The 16,244-nt window shown below is 38.0% G+C and overlaps 2 protein-coding genes across 2 annotated transcripts in view; one reads left to right on the top strand and one right to left on the bottom strand.

The window, feature by feature from the left end:
• LOC136252076 (adenylate cyclase CyaB-like) overlaps window positions 1-1,209 on the bottom strand; it is a 2,575-nt gene extending 1,366 nt beyond the window's left edge. The window contains exons 1-4 of the mRNA XM_066044433.1: window positions 1,038-1,209; window positions 911-966; window positions 655-753; window positions 391-439 (exon numbers count right to left, since the gene is read on the bottom strand). Of these exons, the coding sequence (XP_065900505.1) occupies window positions 391-439; window positions 655-753; window positions 911-966; window positions 1,038-1,209 (376 nt within the window). The remainder of the gene's footprint in view (window positions 1-390; window positions 440-654; window positions 754-910; window positions 967-1,037) is intronic.
• Window positions 913-16,244, top strand: LOC136252074 (deoxynucleoside kinase-like). Its single transcript, XM_066044432.1, has 9 exons — window positions 913-1,415; window positions 1,913-1,987; window positions 2,669-2,722; window positions 2,963-3,052; window positions 3,166-3,239; window positions 3,673-3,761; window positions 7,019-7,098; window positions 15,581-15,664; window positions 15,988-16,244. Exons 1-9 carry the CDS (start codon window positions 1,296-1,298, stop codon window positions 16,093-16,095), a joined length of 774 nt encoding a protein of 257 aa, XP_065900504.1. The 5' UTR covers window positions 913-1,295; the 3' UTR covers window positions 16,096-16,244.

Genomic DNA, 16,244 nt, shown 5'->3' with positions numbered 1-16,244 from the left:
TTGATAAAGGTATTGAAGAACAAAGTCAGTCACTCAAGAATCCATATAAATACACAGGACTTCACTGCTGCACAATTCCACAGTAGCTGTTCTTAAATAGTATCCCATCCTTTGCATAGTAGCCGCATGCCTTTCCTTGCTGAAATCTATGGGCATTGGTGGGTCAAGATATTAAGAGCAGAACTGTCTCAAGACACTCTGCAATGATTAATTAAATATTTTACCTTCTCAATTTAGTTCCCTTAAATCTAAATGGCTACAGTGTTTAGATTTGGTATATCAGAATACATTAGATTGGTTCAAAGTTAGAAAATCAGCTATGCTCTACAAATTTGTAGAACAAAAGGGCAACTTGCACTATAGCATATTGTAAGAAAACACAACACTTACCTACTACACCAAGTGCTCTTGTAAGAGTTGTCTTCAAACTCTCTCCATCCTGTAACAAAGAGGGAACAGTCAACCATGAATTTCTGTCAAAATGTCACAAATAATTACTAAACACTACACCGACACTGCCTGCATACACACAGCGGGTCAGCCAAGCTGCTTTATATAGAGAAAATTACTACAAAGCAATAATGACCTGATCAAAGCACATGTAGTTCTGCCAAGAGTGAACTTATTATTCTTATTAATGCACACCAAACTAACCTCAACAAGTGCAATACAGAAATCAGACAGTTTAGGTCCTTCCTTATCAGGGCGATTGTACTGGATCAGTTTCGCCTTAGAGTTGGACTCGATTCTCAACTAAACGAAAAAACAAGATATTAAATTATTTACAAGCAGCTGTAACAACAAATTATCACCCACTCTGCACCTGAAATAACCAACCAAAAATTTTTAGAGGGCGCCGCTAAACAGCGAGCATACAAAGATTTGTGGAAGACTTCACCACGTAGCGTACCTTGAGCCTTCCTTGAGGAACGGTGAAAAACGTGTCCTCTTGCACCAACAAACTTCCTGAAAATTGAATTAGATAATTGCGCATGCGTTTATTTGCCACGTGGACGTGACTTAAATATGAGATTTACCCTCTTTTCCACTGAGAGTTTTGGCCACTTCTGAAGATTTAGTTGGGTTGGGCAGCTTGGCCTTGATTTCAACGTTTCGAGGCATTGCAGAAAAGCGTCGCAGTAAGAAATGACAGCCTGGCTTAACCACGTGAGCAAATCTTGATTTAATGCTCATTACAATTGCACGCATGCGCTAACTTTGTGGTAGCGGGAAATCTTGAGTTTCTGGGCGGCATTTTTCAACCGTACAAACTTGAAGGGGACCAGTGTAGCGATATGTTGGGATCAGTGAGCCGTCAAGTTGAAGAGGATGATAATACGCGATTGTCTATTTTGCGAGGACCGCAGTTGGCTCAAGTTCCGAGACGAAAAGCAACCACGACTCCTTCTATAAGGGTACGTGTGTATGTTGTGTGCTTGTGTGCTTTTGCTTCAGTGTCAGTAAGTGGATGAATTTTGAAAAGGCATTGCTGCAGTATATTATGTGGGGTGATTGTGGAACTTTGGGTTCTGCAACCTCTCTCCGTGAGACCTAGACACTCCTCCTGTGGCCTTGCCCCAGGAGGATTTGCCTGCACAAGGCTCAAGTGCCACAGACATCCCACTGCTGGTTCGCTGCTGTGCTTTGCACGACTGCCGTAGGCTTTTTGTGTGTGTGTGCTACTACGAATGATAATAATAGTATCAAGGGTCAGTGCTAGTGCTGTGGCTGTACTAATCATTCACTTTGTAATTAAGTTTTCGCCACTTACATTTATGTAGGTTTGAATTTAGCCTGGTCTGCTGGCTGGTACTTTTAAAATATTGGCGTAGGTAATGGCACAGCTAGGTCCTCTCAGAATAAACAATTCTCATATACACTTGCTAGCTGCCGTTCATGGTTATTGTTACAGATAGCAGTGGAGGGGAACATAGCCAGTGGTAAATCTACTTTGCTAAGGATGTTTGCCAAGCAATACTCTGCCAAGGTTAGTAGAGGATGTTTGATTCAACTAGTATAAAGTTTTGACTGGTCCCTTTTGTTGGCCTTTTGTGATGGACCCTAAAGGGATGATGACTATTCCATTTGTGCATGTCCTCCTTCATCAGATTTGTAGGGTGAACTGCTTTGTAGCTTGTGTTTCTTTGAGGGAAGCCCATCTGTAATGTCCAGTTTCCAGTAAGACTTTAAAAATTATATAGAAGTACTATACTGAGTAATATTTAAAGATGTTACGCAGATAATCGTGTTTTATGTCCGAGATTGTCCATACTAAAACTGTATGGGAATTTAACGCCTCATAACTCGGTTCTTATCTCATCAAAATGCTTTTTTTAATGACCAGTTATCAGTGTCGAAAAGTCTCCACAGAAATGCTAAGTGTTTTGCCAGGTATCTGAGCTATTAACAATAGATGGTAGATGAGGTGAACGTGAACACTACCATAATTTCTTTCATGAATCATGCAGTATAAAATTCCCCACACCAAAATATTTGCAGATTTGTGTTTACTATTTCAATTCTAGCAATTTAACCATCTTGATTAAAGCTTTCATGATTTTGGTCTAGCACATGAAAATGCTTTAATGTGAATGTATCCAGATCTGTATATGCTATATTCCTTTTTAATGTTGCTGCTATTAATGTTACAACTGCTTTTGTCTTGTAGGAACTTGCTGAACCAGTCAAGAAATGGCAGAACTTGGGTGGTGAAAATGTTCTGGTAAGCGTGTACTTTTACTTCACAATACTTGACCAGTTTCAGTAGTATACTAAATATTTTGTGGCAAATGTGTTTGTGTATACCAACTACATTTGTAACTGGATGATGTGTGGATATTCAAGTTAGGACACAAATATCGCTTAGTTAATGCCCTGAAGTATTTCTTACTTCACAAACTGACTCAACAATAGATTGGTAGTACCAATCAACCCATTGTGATGTGTGGTTGTCATTGTTCAGGATCGGATGTACCAAGATCCTAAACGTTGGAGTTATCTCTTCCAATCCTATGTGTTACTGACCATGATGGAAGTGCATAATGCTCAAGTGGTATGTGTTTGTGTATGTGTACACATGCGTTATATGTGCATGTGCACTTGTAGTGCGTGCGTGTGTGGCTGTGCATGCTGCACACGTTACAGTAGTTTTACTATTAATCACAGGACTCACGATTGTCAGTGATGGAGAGGAGCGTGTACAGTGCTAGACATTGTTTTGTGGAGAACCTGCATGTCAAGTGAGTACCTCAGTGTTGTACTATGGCACACTGCATATCTTAATAACATGGTCAGTGGAATGTAATGAAGACACTTGCATATTCCTCTTGTCTGCTGTTATTACAAACTAACCTAAAGGACGCTTTGTTGAGTTGAATTGCTACTTGACACCTCAACCTTTAAAGCCATATAAAACTTTACAATGTTAGGCTCACAGGTCTGTAGTGGGATAACACTTGTTGGTACAGGTGTGCAGATATTAAGTGGTTGAATTGTAGTCATAAGCTGTATAGCTGGAAACAAATTCGCTGGCAGTTCAACACTTTGTAACATTGACTTACCGTTTTCAAAGATCAAGGTTTGTATTGGAATCATGTAAACTACCTCAAATTTTCCAGCAGTACAGCATGTGGCATCTATTATGTTTGTTACCATACTAACTGATCACTATAGCAACCTGATGGATGACATGGAGTACAGTTGTTACCTTCAATGGTTTGATTACCTCATCACCAATAACAAACCTCAACTGGATTTAATTGGTTAGTTTAGTGATTGTGTACATACATATGTGTTTGTAGTGTCTCAGTATATCAACACAATGGATGTCGGAATCTTGGAGACAACTTAGTGTTCAAAACGCTGTTGGAAGTTAGCTTAACATAGGGGCAGAATTTTTTTTGAAAGGAGGTTTCCATTGTAACTGGTTGACTGTTCTATTAGAATAGTTAGTGTAACCTGACTACTTCATAAGAGTTTCATACAGTAGTATTCATGTGATTCATTCTTTAGCTGAGATGTAGTGACTTGAAGTCTCACTATCCTAATACATAAGTAGTGTATATAATCCATAGGTTTCTTAAAACAACCCCAGGGTATTTCCCTTGCACATGTAGCCGTGTATGGCTGTTAAGCAGCTAGTACTTGTGAGTAGTTTGGTATTAGTATTACTGAACATCCTGGTGCTAAATTTACATGGTTGTAGACCTATTAGAACAAATACACAGAAAAATTTGGAATTTTCAACTAGAGTAGGGACCATAACACATCAATAAAAAGTACTGAAAACAAGCTGGAGTAGTGCATGATAGTAAAACGATAAGAAGTGTTATATCCCTACTGTGCATTTCCATTATGGTATCTTGAGCACAGTAGGGATATAACACTTCTTATTGCTTTACTATGAATTAATATCGTGCACTACTCCAGCTTGTTTCAGTACTTTTTATCGATGTGTTATGGTCCCTACTGTAGTTGAAAATTCCAAATTTTTCTGTGTACTTGTTTGTTAACTTTTTTTGTAAATTATAATTATGACTGGTGAACCCACGCATACCGCATCTAAAATGGTACCGTGCGCCCCAGTTATCGTCTGAAAAGTGAAGTATCCATTATGCTTCGTTGTCAGCTATGTTCAACCCGTTATGCAGCATTTTGAATCAAGAACTGTTTGAAAAGCACCTCTGCAATCCACGCATACCGAAAGAAAGAAATGGTGCCGCGTGCCCCAGTTATATCAATTATTGTCTGAAAAGTGAAGTATCCATTACGCTTCGTTGTCGGCTATGTTCAACTGTTGCACAGCAGTATGAATCAAGTAGTGTTGCACTGATATGAGATTTTGCCGATATTCCGATAATCGATATTGAATAATGTTTTCAAGCCAATAAATGTAGCCGATCTGATATAGCACAGCATGTCTATTTTGTAGCAATTTATACTAGAAATTTGATTGTAAAGGACCAATTTAGCTTGTTTATAGTGGCAATATTGCTACAACAGCTGACAGTACACTGAAGTAATAAATAAATAAATACAGGAAAATGTAACTCAATACATTTGTAAACATAATTTAGTGTCTTTCTAAACAAATACATATATCTGTATCTGCTGCTGTTTTCATTGTGGTGCCGATCCAATACCGATATACGAAAAACACAGCCGATATATGGTTTTTCTGATAACTGATCCGATTATCGGTGCAACACTAGAATCAAGAACTGTTTGAAAAGCACCTCTGATATCAAAATAGCCACTATGACATATATGGACGATTTCCGTTACGAAGGGAAGCCATCACGTGCTATCGCCAAATCGACACTTTTCGCTGTCAGCAAAGATGAATGGGATACAAAGGGGAACACTGTTAAGTCCATGAAGAATGCATTGTATGTACTGCGGTATGCCAAAAGGCACCTGTCGGGCTGAAGCAACGTCAAACAGTGAAAAAATCAAGCCCGTAGCCTTAGCCGTTATCGAGTTACGCTTGTCTGAAGGCATCAGTTTACTTACTCAGTCAGTAGAAAATTCCATTAAATAAATTATTTTTAAAATTCCGTAGCAGCTTGTTGAAAGCATTTCAGGTTGATCTGAAAGCTTGTTTGGGCTTAGTTTCACCTAACCAATACTGCCTGATCGTTGTTAAGGAAAATTGAGGCTGTTTTTTTGAGTGATATTATTTCGTGGGCCACGCCTATTCCTTTGTGGTCCCTACTATACACTCAATAAAAACATTGCCACTATTATAACATCACCACTGTTTACCCCCTACCACACAAGCTATATCACCACCTTGATCTATATAACCACAGTCTTGACATATTTCTTGGTAGGTGTCACACAGTTTCGTCTGAATCCTTCATAACTGCCATTGCATTTCGATTTACAACATTGTGTAATCCCCTATCAGTTCCCTGAGCACTGCAATCCATATTTCGTTATAAACATGGTAGTCACAAATGCAACAGCTTTTGTGGAACACTAAGGCCACTTTTCAACGAATTTCCCAATGTCCTCTTTGCTTGTCTCTAGTGGTGAGCGTCTAAAAGGATAATAAATAGCTGCGAGATTTAATTTGTGCTACAACAGGAAATTTTGTGATGTAATTTTTTTGCTTGCAGCATTTAAAGCTTGTGGCAAAAACCAGCTATACAATATGTATTCTGTACATCGATTACTTACACAATCAAATGTTGTATGTTCTATTAGAGTAGTGAGTTTCAGGGTATTGCATATCAAAAGGTATTGTCCATTTAGTTGCTTTGGCTGTTGATTTTGTCCTATTGGTTGTTGCTTTGGTATTAGAACTTGTCATAACTACATTGCATTCAAGAAACCGTCTTCTCTTAGATGAATCATTTTTGCTATGGAGAGGCTTGAGACACTAGTTGCCATTAGCTGTATTAAATATATACCCACTACAAAATACCTACTACCTAGCTACAGTTGTGTGTGTTGCTGAACAAACTGCAGAAGAATTATCATCCTTAATAAGAATTTTTATTTCACTTGTAATCTTGTTTTCTCCAGCTGCCTATCTTGTTACTGGTACCAAACGAAGATGAATTCAATTACCAAAAGTGATGAAATCGTTTACCAACATTCAAGTGTATATTAAGCATGATATTTAATATTACTTTTGACCAATTAATGACAGTAATGGACTTTTTAAGTGCCCTTACTAATTAAGTTGGTTGGCATTTACACTTTTAACCTTGTGTGAAATACTTTATTGTCAGTCAGGTGAAATTTTGGTTTGTTTATGAGTGAGTGCGAGGTTGTGGATAATTGTTGACGAGGTTGTGGATAATGTGTGGTTAATTGCTGACGTTTGTATCCGGTTGGTAGGTGGTGCATGACACGTGGCAACTATGAATAATGTTGGACGGTAAAAATATTTTATAGATTGTGCAGTGTAAGGAACTGTGGTTCACGTACGTGTTGTAGGAGGAATGGTATAGCACGCACCCTCACACACACAACACACATGCAATTATTGTTGTTGTTTTACTGTTCATAGTATACCTGAGGACATCCCCTGAGGTGTGTATGCAGCGACTAAAGCTCCGTGGGCGTCAAGAGGAGGAACCCGTCACCATGGTAATTACTAATATTGTATTATCATCACACACACATACATATGTACTACCAGAACACCTGAAGCAGTTAAGCTCAAGCACTGTTGCAACAATTTTTACTTTTCTGAGAGGTACTGTATATAATAAAAAATTAGTAAAGAATGCCTGTAGCAGGATAGGTTATTCATGGCCATTACTCTATGGCAACTAACTAGTTACCTTATATGGTAGTATACAGTGTGCCTGTCATCATCCCCTTGATGTGTAATGTAACAATTCACAGGTGCACTTCCACAACTAATATATGGAATGGGTGATCTGGTAATATTATTCTGCTACTTCATAAATTTTGTTTGAATTTACTTTTTAAAACATAATTCATCATTGGTGAACTCCTATTTAAATTCGTATTTAAATAAAAAATAACATCATAAATATAAGGCTATAATTGCACGACAAAACATGTACCCTCGTATACTTATTGCTAGTAAGTGCGGTAGCTTTTTTTTTTGCTCATTTTTTGTCTATATTCCATCCATTACACAGCATTCAATGTAGAGAACAATTGGGAAGTTTTGCTATCTGCTTACTTTGACAGTCAGGTGTGGTGATGAAATTGTTGTTATACGTATTTCTTATGTGATAAACAGCTTACAAAGCCAGTAATGTATTTGACATTGAATGGGAGTGCTAATGATACATGTGTCGGTATGCTAAGTGCTGTCCAACATTTTAAAAGCCTGTAGCGTTAGCCATCACTGAGTTAAACTTATATGAAGGTGAAGGCACCAGTTAGTTTGTTAGTCTATCAGGAGAATATTCCATTGAAGTGGAAACTCTATGGCAATGTTTTAGAGTCGCTTCGGCCCAACAGGTGCCTTTTGGCATACCACAGTACGTACAATACATTCTTCATGGACTTACCAGTGTCCTCCTTTGTGTCCCATTCATCTTTGCTGACAGCAAAGGGTGTCGATTTTGCGGTAGCACATGATGGCTTCCCTGGGAATCGTCCGTATTTTTCGTAGTGGTTATTTTGATTGCAGTGGTGCTTTTCAAACAGTTCTTGATTCGTACTGCTGTGTAACAGGTTGAACATAGAAGCGTAATGGATACTTCACTTTTCTGGCAATAATTAATATAATTGGGGTGCGCGGCACGATTTCTTTCTTTTGGTATGCGTGGATTGTGGAGGTGCTTTTCGAACAGTTCTTGATTCGAAATACTGTGTAACGGGTTGAACATAGCTGACAATGAAGCGTAATGGATACTTCACTTTTCAGGTGACAATTGATATAGCTGGGGCGTGCGGTGCCATTTCAGATGCGGTATGCGTGGGTTCACCAGTCATAATTACGAAAAAAAGTTAACAAACAAGTACATGAAAAAATTTGGAATTTTCAACTAGAATAGGGACCATAGCACATCGATAAAAAGTACTGAAACAAGTTGGAGTAGTTCATGATATTAAATCACCGTAAAACAATAAGAAGTGTTATATCCCTACTGTGCTTTCCATTATGGTACCTTGAGCACAGTAGGGATATAACACTTATAGTTTTACTGTGATTTAATATCATGGACTACTCCAACTTGTTTCAGTACTTTTTATCGATGTGCTATGGTCCCTACTCTAGTTGAAAATTCCAATTTTTTTCGTGTACTTGTAGTATGTCACAAAACTAGTATGCTTTTACAAGCTGGAGAAATCACAAAGGCTTCATTTGTGATGGCTAAGTTGATGAAGTGGATACACTGGCATTGGTGTTGAAAAAGCTATTCATCATCACTAACACTAGTTGTATGAAGGTAAGTTACTAGGGTTGGAGGGTGCAAGCCAACCCTAATTAAGGTGTATGTTCTATTAGAGTATTTCAACAGAGCTCTATGTAAATATATGGGCTTCAGTTATCTGACTAATTCACTTATCTGAACACTTTTACCATTGCCTGAGACTGAAGGGTCAACTGTATGTGACGGGGAACAAGCATATGTTCATGTACGAAGGGCAACATAAATTATTTAACTGGCTTGTGGGACAGTAGCCACAAACATATCCTTATTACTGTGTTTATCATAATAATAAGTACTAGGAATTTTAAGTTTGACCGGATCTGCAAGAATCCCACATGATAGCGCAAGCCTAATTTTACAGTAACACAGTGGGGTGAAATCTTTATGAAACATAAAAAAATCGATAAGTTTTTGAGCTCTTGTTTCAGGAAGGTGCTAATAGTAAAAGCCTTGGTAGTATTGTGTTCCCCAAAGCAAGAGGAGTTTGTTTCATGTTAGTACTCCCAAGGAGATGGGAGATATGCATGTTAGTCTGCTTCACATTGGACGAGCAGTTTACTGATGTTTTTTCCTCGCGTTTTTACCTTTGCCCTGGTCGCAGGAAGAAGACCACTTGCCCAGCAATGGATTCGCCAGTGCATGGAGAATGTGATGATATAAGTTTCATCTCCTTAGAGGACTGCATTCGTAAGTTATGACTTTAATTAAGCGATTGTAGTTTATTTTCCGTATTGTCACTGTACAAATTGATCTTTTTGTTGTTACCACTTTGTAGTGCTGTAACTTCAAAAGTTCTTAACTTCTAGAGCTGAAACTTTGACTGATCATTCCTTTGGCTATCCCCAGGCTACATAAAGAAAATGTAATAAAATGGAATTCAAACTATGTGCTAACATGTGAGGTTCTTGCAGATCCAGTCACGTATTTGTTAACCAGTGTTGACTTGAGTGCTAATTACTTACAATGTGGGTGTCAACTAACATTAAGAGTGCTCTCATTCTATCCAGTGTGATTTAACATTTTAAAAATGATCTCACTTTGATGGAAGCTCAAGGTGCCTAATGTTTATATAGGAGTTGCAGTTTAATGGTTTGAAAAGTGTCTTGTGCTGCCCAAGAACTCGACATGCCATACCATACCAGTATGTTGTTAACAAGAACAACAGTAGTATGATTTTTAAAAGACTATGATTTTGTTTCATAATAAGTGCACTTGCTATACTTAGCTCTGTGTTTGCCAGATTGTGTTTTATGATAAGCTAGTGTTTATAAGTAATAGTTGTAAGGGCTTTGCCTGATATGTATGCCCGACTGCCCGAGGGCTGCAGGGCAGAGGGCATACATATCAGGCAAAGCCCGAATGCCCATGTTACAGCTAATATGTAACACTTATTAGGCTGATAGCCTGTACAGGGCGATCAATCACCCAAGCCAATACGAGTGCAGCCACTGGATGTATTATACATGCATACCTAAAATTTTTCATTATGGGCTAGCAGCTAGTACGTTCTGGTTATGTTCAGTTATGATAAACGGACATATCCTAGAGATATCACGGAGAATTTCCGTTACGCGAGTTTAATGTTTTAATCAGTACTATTGAATTGTTTATGGAAAAACTACGCAGTTCACTAAAGGCCTAGACAGGTAAGCTTGCTTGTAGAGTGGTTACTCTGTGCAGAGTAGTAGCTTCGTTATGGGGGTGTGTCTGTTCCGAAAATGTGTGGAAACAATCGATGAATAAGCTATCACTTTAGCCCAGTGTTTTTCAACTCGTAGGATGGGGAGGATACCCAAACGCTCTCCGTCTGAGTGGTTTTCATAGCGAAATCCAAGTCGTGCATCCTAATCAATTGAGTAATCAATTGAGTATTGATTGATCCTCACAATCGATTTCAGCATCAATGTCTATATAATCACTGCCCAGTTGTAGATCATATGTAGCCCGGGCAGCTCCTTTGATCTGAGGTGTGAAAGTGTTACATGTAGCTAATACTAGCTATATACACCAAACTATGATGTCTCATTATTACTGGCCAGACGGCAATTGCCGATGCACCCAGGGGGCGATTTATACCCCCAAAGACTACAATTTTATCTTTCTTTGTACCACATTGTAGTGCTGTAAGCTTGAAAGTTCTTGGCTTCTAAAGCTGACATTTTGGCTGACCATATCTACATAAAGAAAATGTAATAAAATGGCATTCGAAAAATGTGCTAATGTGGGGTTCTTACAGATCTGGTCACGTATTTATTAACCAATGTTTGTTGTTTGTGGGCTAATTCGAAAAATGTGCTAACGTGGGGTTCTTGCAGATTTGGTCATGTATTTATTAACCAGTGTTTGTTGTTTGTGGACTAGGGAGTTACCAGAGTCATGCCTGCCTCACACATATGTAGGGTTTCCAATGTAAAAAATCGACATCTTCAAAATAATTTGCTAACTGCTGTTACATGTTGGACTAACTCTCACTTGAATACAGCAGCAGTGGCGATAAATTTCATTGCCTTTTTGGGATAGAAATCGATCGAAATATCTGCAAGCTCTGAGATTATGAGCTGTAACTCTCGGTATCCTTGATCCTCTTATCACAATACTGGAATTCAACCTCTCTCTGTTCACGTAAAAACATTAGTTTGATTCGTGAGGTAGGTTTCCTGTCACTGCATCATTTGAGCACGATTTTAGCTCCAAAAACAAGTTTTCATCTACGGACACCAAACGAATGATAACCCAAACTTCCTCACACCACAGTAGTAATCATCCATCGACAAAGAATCCACATACGAAGTTTGAACATCTCTAACCATCTAGGTGAGCACGATATAGGGTGAAATTTGCTGAAAATCTCACCCGGACTACATAACTTGCCCACTCAACTGCTTAAACAACAGAAAGATCCATAAAGTGCAGCTAGAAACAAGGTTATTGTTGTCAGGAACTGTAAAATAAATTAAGTGGCGCTAAGGCAATTACAATTAAGCTCAGGTGATTTCCACCATAATCGTGATTTGAACACTTGATTCTTGTGCAGTGCTACAACAACATCTATACACTGTGATTTTATCCATCAATACAAAGATAGGCAGAATGTAGGCAATGTATCATTACTGACCACACCCAAGCTGAGTCACATGACCCTGATTGGAGGATAGGCTAAGTGCTTTTGTAACCGATAGCCTTGCTATTAGTTATACTTTATGAATCATACAGTTGTTTTACTTGTTTTTAAGCAGTTGAGTGGACAAGTTATGTAGCCAAGGTGTGATTTCCTGCGAGTTTTGTCACAGATCAAGCTCACACAGATGGTTAGAGATATTCAAACTTAACCATATTTGTATGTGACTTCTTTGTTGATGGATGATTACTACTGTGGTGTGAGGAAGTTTTGGCTAGCATGTGTTTTGGTGTCTGTAGATGAAAATCTGTTTTTGGAGCCCAAATTGTGCTCAGCGACAGGAAACCTTCCTCACCAATCGAACTACCGATGCTTTTAGGTGAAGGTTAACTCACAGAGAAAGGTTGAACTCCAGTATTGTGATAAAGGATGATAAAGGATCAAGGCTACGTTACAGCTCGTAATCTTGGATTTTGCTGATATTTTGGTCAATTTCTATCCCAAAAAGGCAGTGGAATCTATCGCCACTGCAGCTGTATTCAAGTGAGAGTTAGTCCAACATGTAACAGCAGTTAGCAAATTATTTTGAAGATGCCAAATTTTTACATTGGAAACCCTACATATATACAGCACACATTCATTACATGCATACACACAGACTTGAGTGCTAATCACTTACAATGTGGGTATCAACTAACATTAAGAGTGCCCTCGTTCTATCCAGTGTGTTTTTACATTTTAAAAATGATCTCACTTTGATGGAAGCTTAAGGTGTCTACATATTTCAACGTTTATATAGCAGTTATAGTTTAAGGGTTTAAAGAGTATCTCGTGCTGCCCAAGAACTCGACATGCCATACCATACCAGTGTGTTGTTAACAAGAACAACAGTAGCATGATTTTTAAAAGACTATGATTTTGTTTCGCAATAAGTGCACTTGCTATACTTAGCTCTGTGTTTGCCAGACTGTCTTTTATGATAGGCTAGTTTTTTATAAGTAGCTATATACACCAAACTATTATGTCTAATGCACCCAGGGGGGTGATTTACACCAAAGTCTATTGTAGAGGAAGTTATTGGTTACCTCATACAAAATGTAATTTTTATTTTTGTGAATCAATGGCTCGATGATGCTTTTCCACTGGACCATCATCAAGGAGGAGTTTGTGGGCTTATGGTTATCACTGCTGGTTACTATATCACTATGTTGCTAGGTGATAAATTGGTGGGAAACAATTTTCACACAACACAGCAGTATCAAATTACATGTTTAGTCAGTCACTCAAATTGTGGTGTCTACCACTGTCCTAGCAGTGTTATATTCATAGTTGAATGAATAATTGTGTGTGCACGTGTGACTGTGTGTGTGCATACGTGCATGCGCTCGTGTGTGCACGTGTACATGGGTGTGTCCATGCATGTGTGTGTCAGTCCAAAGAACATTTCTATTGACCATAGGGAAAGTGTCATCACTGTAAAGTGCCACAGTCTGCTCTGTGTATTTTGTCAAGTGGTGCCCTAGTAACAATAAGTTTTCACAATGAAATATGAGGTGTTTGAGACGGTTTATTGAACTGTGTAATGACTGAATTTCTTAATGGATGTTAATGCATTCAACTGTTGTCATTGTTAAGTGGTTTGTGTACATACTTTTCAACAAGCAATTATAGCTTTTAAATGTTCAATTCCTGAACAGAACACTGTCTATATACTATAGAGTGCAACCTCATAACAGACTTTAGGACCCCAAGATTTTTTTGGCCAAAAAATGTTGCTGTAATAAGGGGGATTTTCCTCTTTCAGAGGTAAAAGCTAGACTTCTTACTATTTTTTTTCCATAATTTAGAAAGTCTTTTATGAGAGGTTCTATTGTATACTTGTTGCCATGGCACAAACTCCAAACTCGGTAGTGTTACTTGATGTCTGTTTTCCATATGCCTCAATGGGTTAGCTGTTAAGGCTAGTTTCCATATAGCCACTAATGCTGTTGTTGTTGGCTGCGTCAAAAGCACTCTGTAGTAGTCTGTGACTAGCCTCCATGGCCTGCAATGATAGTTAAGATGGGTAAGCAGTTCGTTACGCACATCTATATTATTGCTGTGTTTTAAAACATTGCCGGAATTTGCCTGTGGTATTTGTTTCCATTTAAAAATGGACCTGTCTGCAATGCTGAAATAATTGGAAAGGTTGAACCTCTCCCAACTCTTGTGGTGGCTCTAGCACAGTTATTCCAATACTGGTAACATAGTAGTCGTAGACAATGAATGAAATGGGCATTTGTTGTTATGTGGAAACCAGCCTTTAATCCTGTACACTTGGGTGTAGCAATTATAGTGCTATGGAGTTTTAGTAGCTTCTTAGTCCATGTTGGTATCACCATGTATAAAATATGCATTAATATTGATGACCTGTCAATTATGACATCATTTATGGAAGTCTTGAGAGGTTTGGTTAAGCTCTTTGTGGGACAGGTAATGTGTGGTGAAAATTGTTGATGATTCTTTGCTTTGTAGCAATTAACAAGTGCTTTATTGTTTAGTGGTGATTTAATCGTCAGGTTCTGAGTGGTTGTTTTCTTTGTACTATTGTTATTGTTTTGGTTACTGCCTTTGTCTTAACTGCTTAAACATACAAGTGATGTCCTAACTGAGTGATGTTAGTGTTGCATCGATAGTCGGATCAGCTATTGGAAAAACCGTATATTGACTGTATTTTTTGTATATCGGTATCAAATCGGTATTGTGACGGAAACGCAACAGATACAGATAAATGTATTTAGAAATACATGCTTATGTGCACCAAATAATGCACAGAAATGCATTCTACAATATTGTTATTGCTGCTTAAAATGTACTGTCAGCCATAATTGGAGCACTAATGGCACTGTAAACATGGAAGCTAAATTGGTCCTTTATAGTCAAATTTCCAGTAAAATTTGCAGGAAGATTGACGTGCTGTACTATACTGGATTGGCTACATTTATTGGCTTGAAAATATTATCCAATAGCGGTTATAGGAATATCGGCAAAATCTCATATCGGTATTACACTAACTGGTACATATATATTTTGTTGTGTGTTTTGGTATGAACCTACCATATAGTATATTTTTTTACCGTGTGTATAATTTATCACAAATCTTAAAGAGTACGACACAAATTTCTGCCCACATAGCTCTCCGTGAAAATAAAATCTGCTGTTGATTGTTATGTACACGTTGGAAGAGGAGAGAAAAGCATTGCTAAGCTCTTGTATATGTTTATAAAGATGTTTTGAACTTCTGTCATTGGCGAGGAACTTACTTGAAGTAGAGAATGTGCGCTGTGGCTGTGCTGCATGGCGACTCAACAGAAAGTTTGTTCTTCGTTTCATGGTGGCACAACTATACATCAAGTTACAGGAGTAAAAGCACGTGAGATAAGATAAGCACAAATTTAATTCCTGCGGCTAGCCACTGTTCGCAAAAATATAGTCTTCACGGTAGAAACCTGCTATATGATATGGACTGTTACTAAAGCTGAAGCCATGTCATGTGTATAGTGTGTACATGATACTTTAGTCAGATTTATATTGTCATGTGCTACTTGTGTAGGAATACTTGCAGTCACTTCATGATAGGCACGAGGAATGGTTGAGTGGTAATAAGTGGGCTAGCTTGAATGGCATCCCAGTATTGGTGAGTGTGTGTGCGTGTTGGTCTAGTATGTTTACAGTGTGATCGAAAATTGTGTGATCGAAAATTCTTGAACCATTTAGGTTAGGAAATTTGCATCGATTGTAACTTTCAAGGGCCAAAAAGTTGATGGTTTGGCATTTCCACAAAAAAAATGCATGAAGTGTTGGTCACTGTAAATTTATTACCTTACAATGTGCCACATATAATTGTTGATAGCACTCAGAAAAGTTTGGCCAACAGAATTATTTTCAAACCTACGCAGCTTCTGTTCCCTCCAAAAATTTGAATTTTGTGTTACTCTTTGTTATATACTCTGTTTATAGGTATTGAATGGTGATACAGATTTCCAGAAGGACACTACATTCCACCAGAAACAGTCTTATAAAATTGTTCAAAAACTGTCTCAGTTGGGAATCTTTTCATCCTCATGATGTCTCCATATCCTACTTACCACAAATCTGTTTGTTTTGTTTTGTATAGAAATAATAGTCAGTCTTGATATATTTATCTCTCTGTTGTATAGTATATTATTTTATTAATGTTGCATTGAGTTTACATAAGATGGAACTTTGAAGATTTA

Source organism: Dysidea avara, chromosome 4 (assembly GCF_963678975.1).
Source record: "Dysidea avara chromosome 4, odDysAvar1.4, whole genome shotgun sequence".
Lineage (NCBI taxonomy): Eukaryota > Metazoa > Porifera > Demospongiae > Dictyoceratida > Dysideidae > Dysidea > Dysidea avara.
The sequence above is the reverse complement of the archived record's forward strand: the minus strand, read 5'-3'. Positions and strand labels throughout refer to the sequence as shown.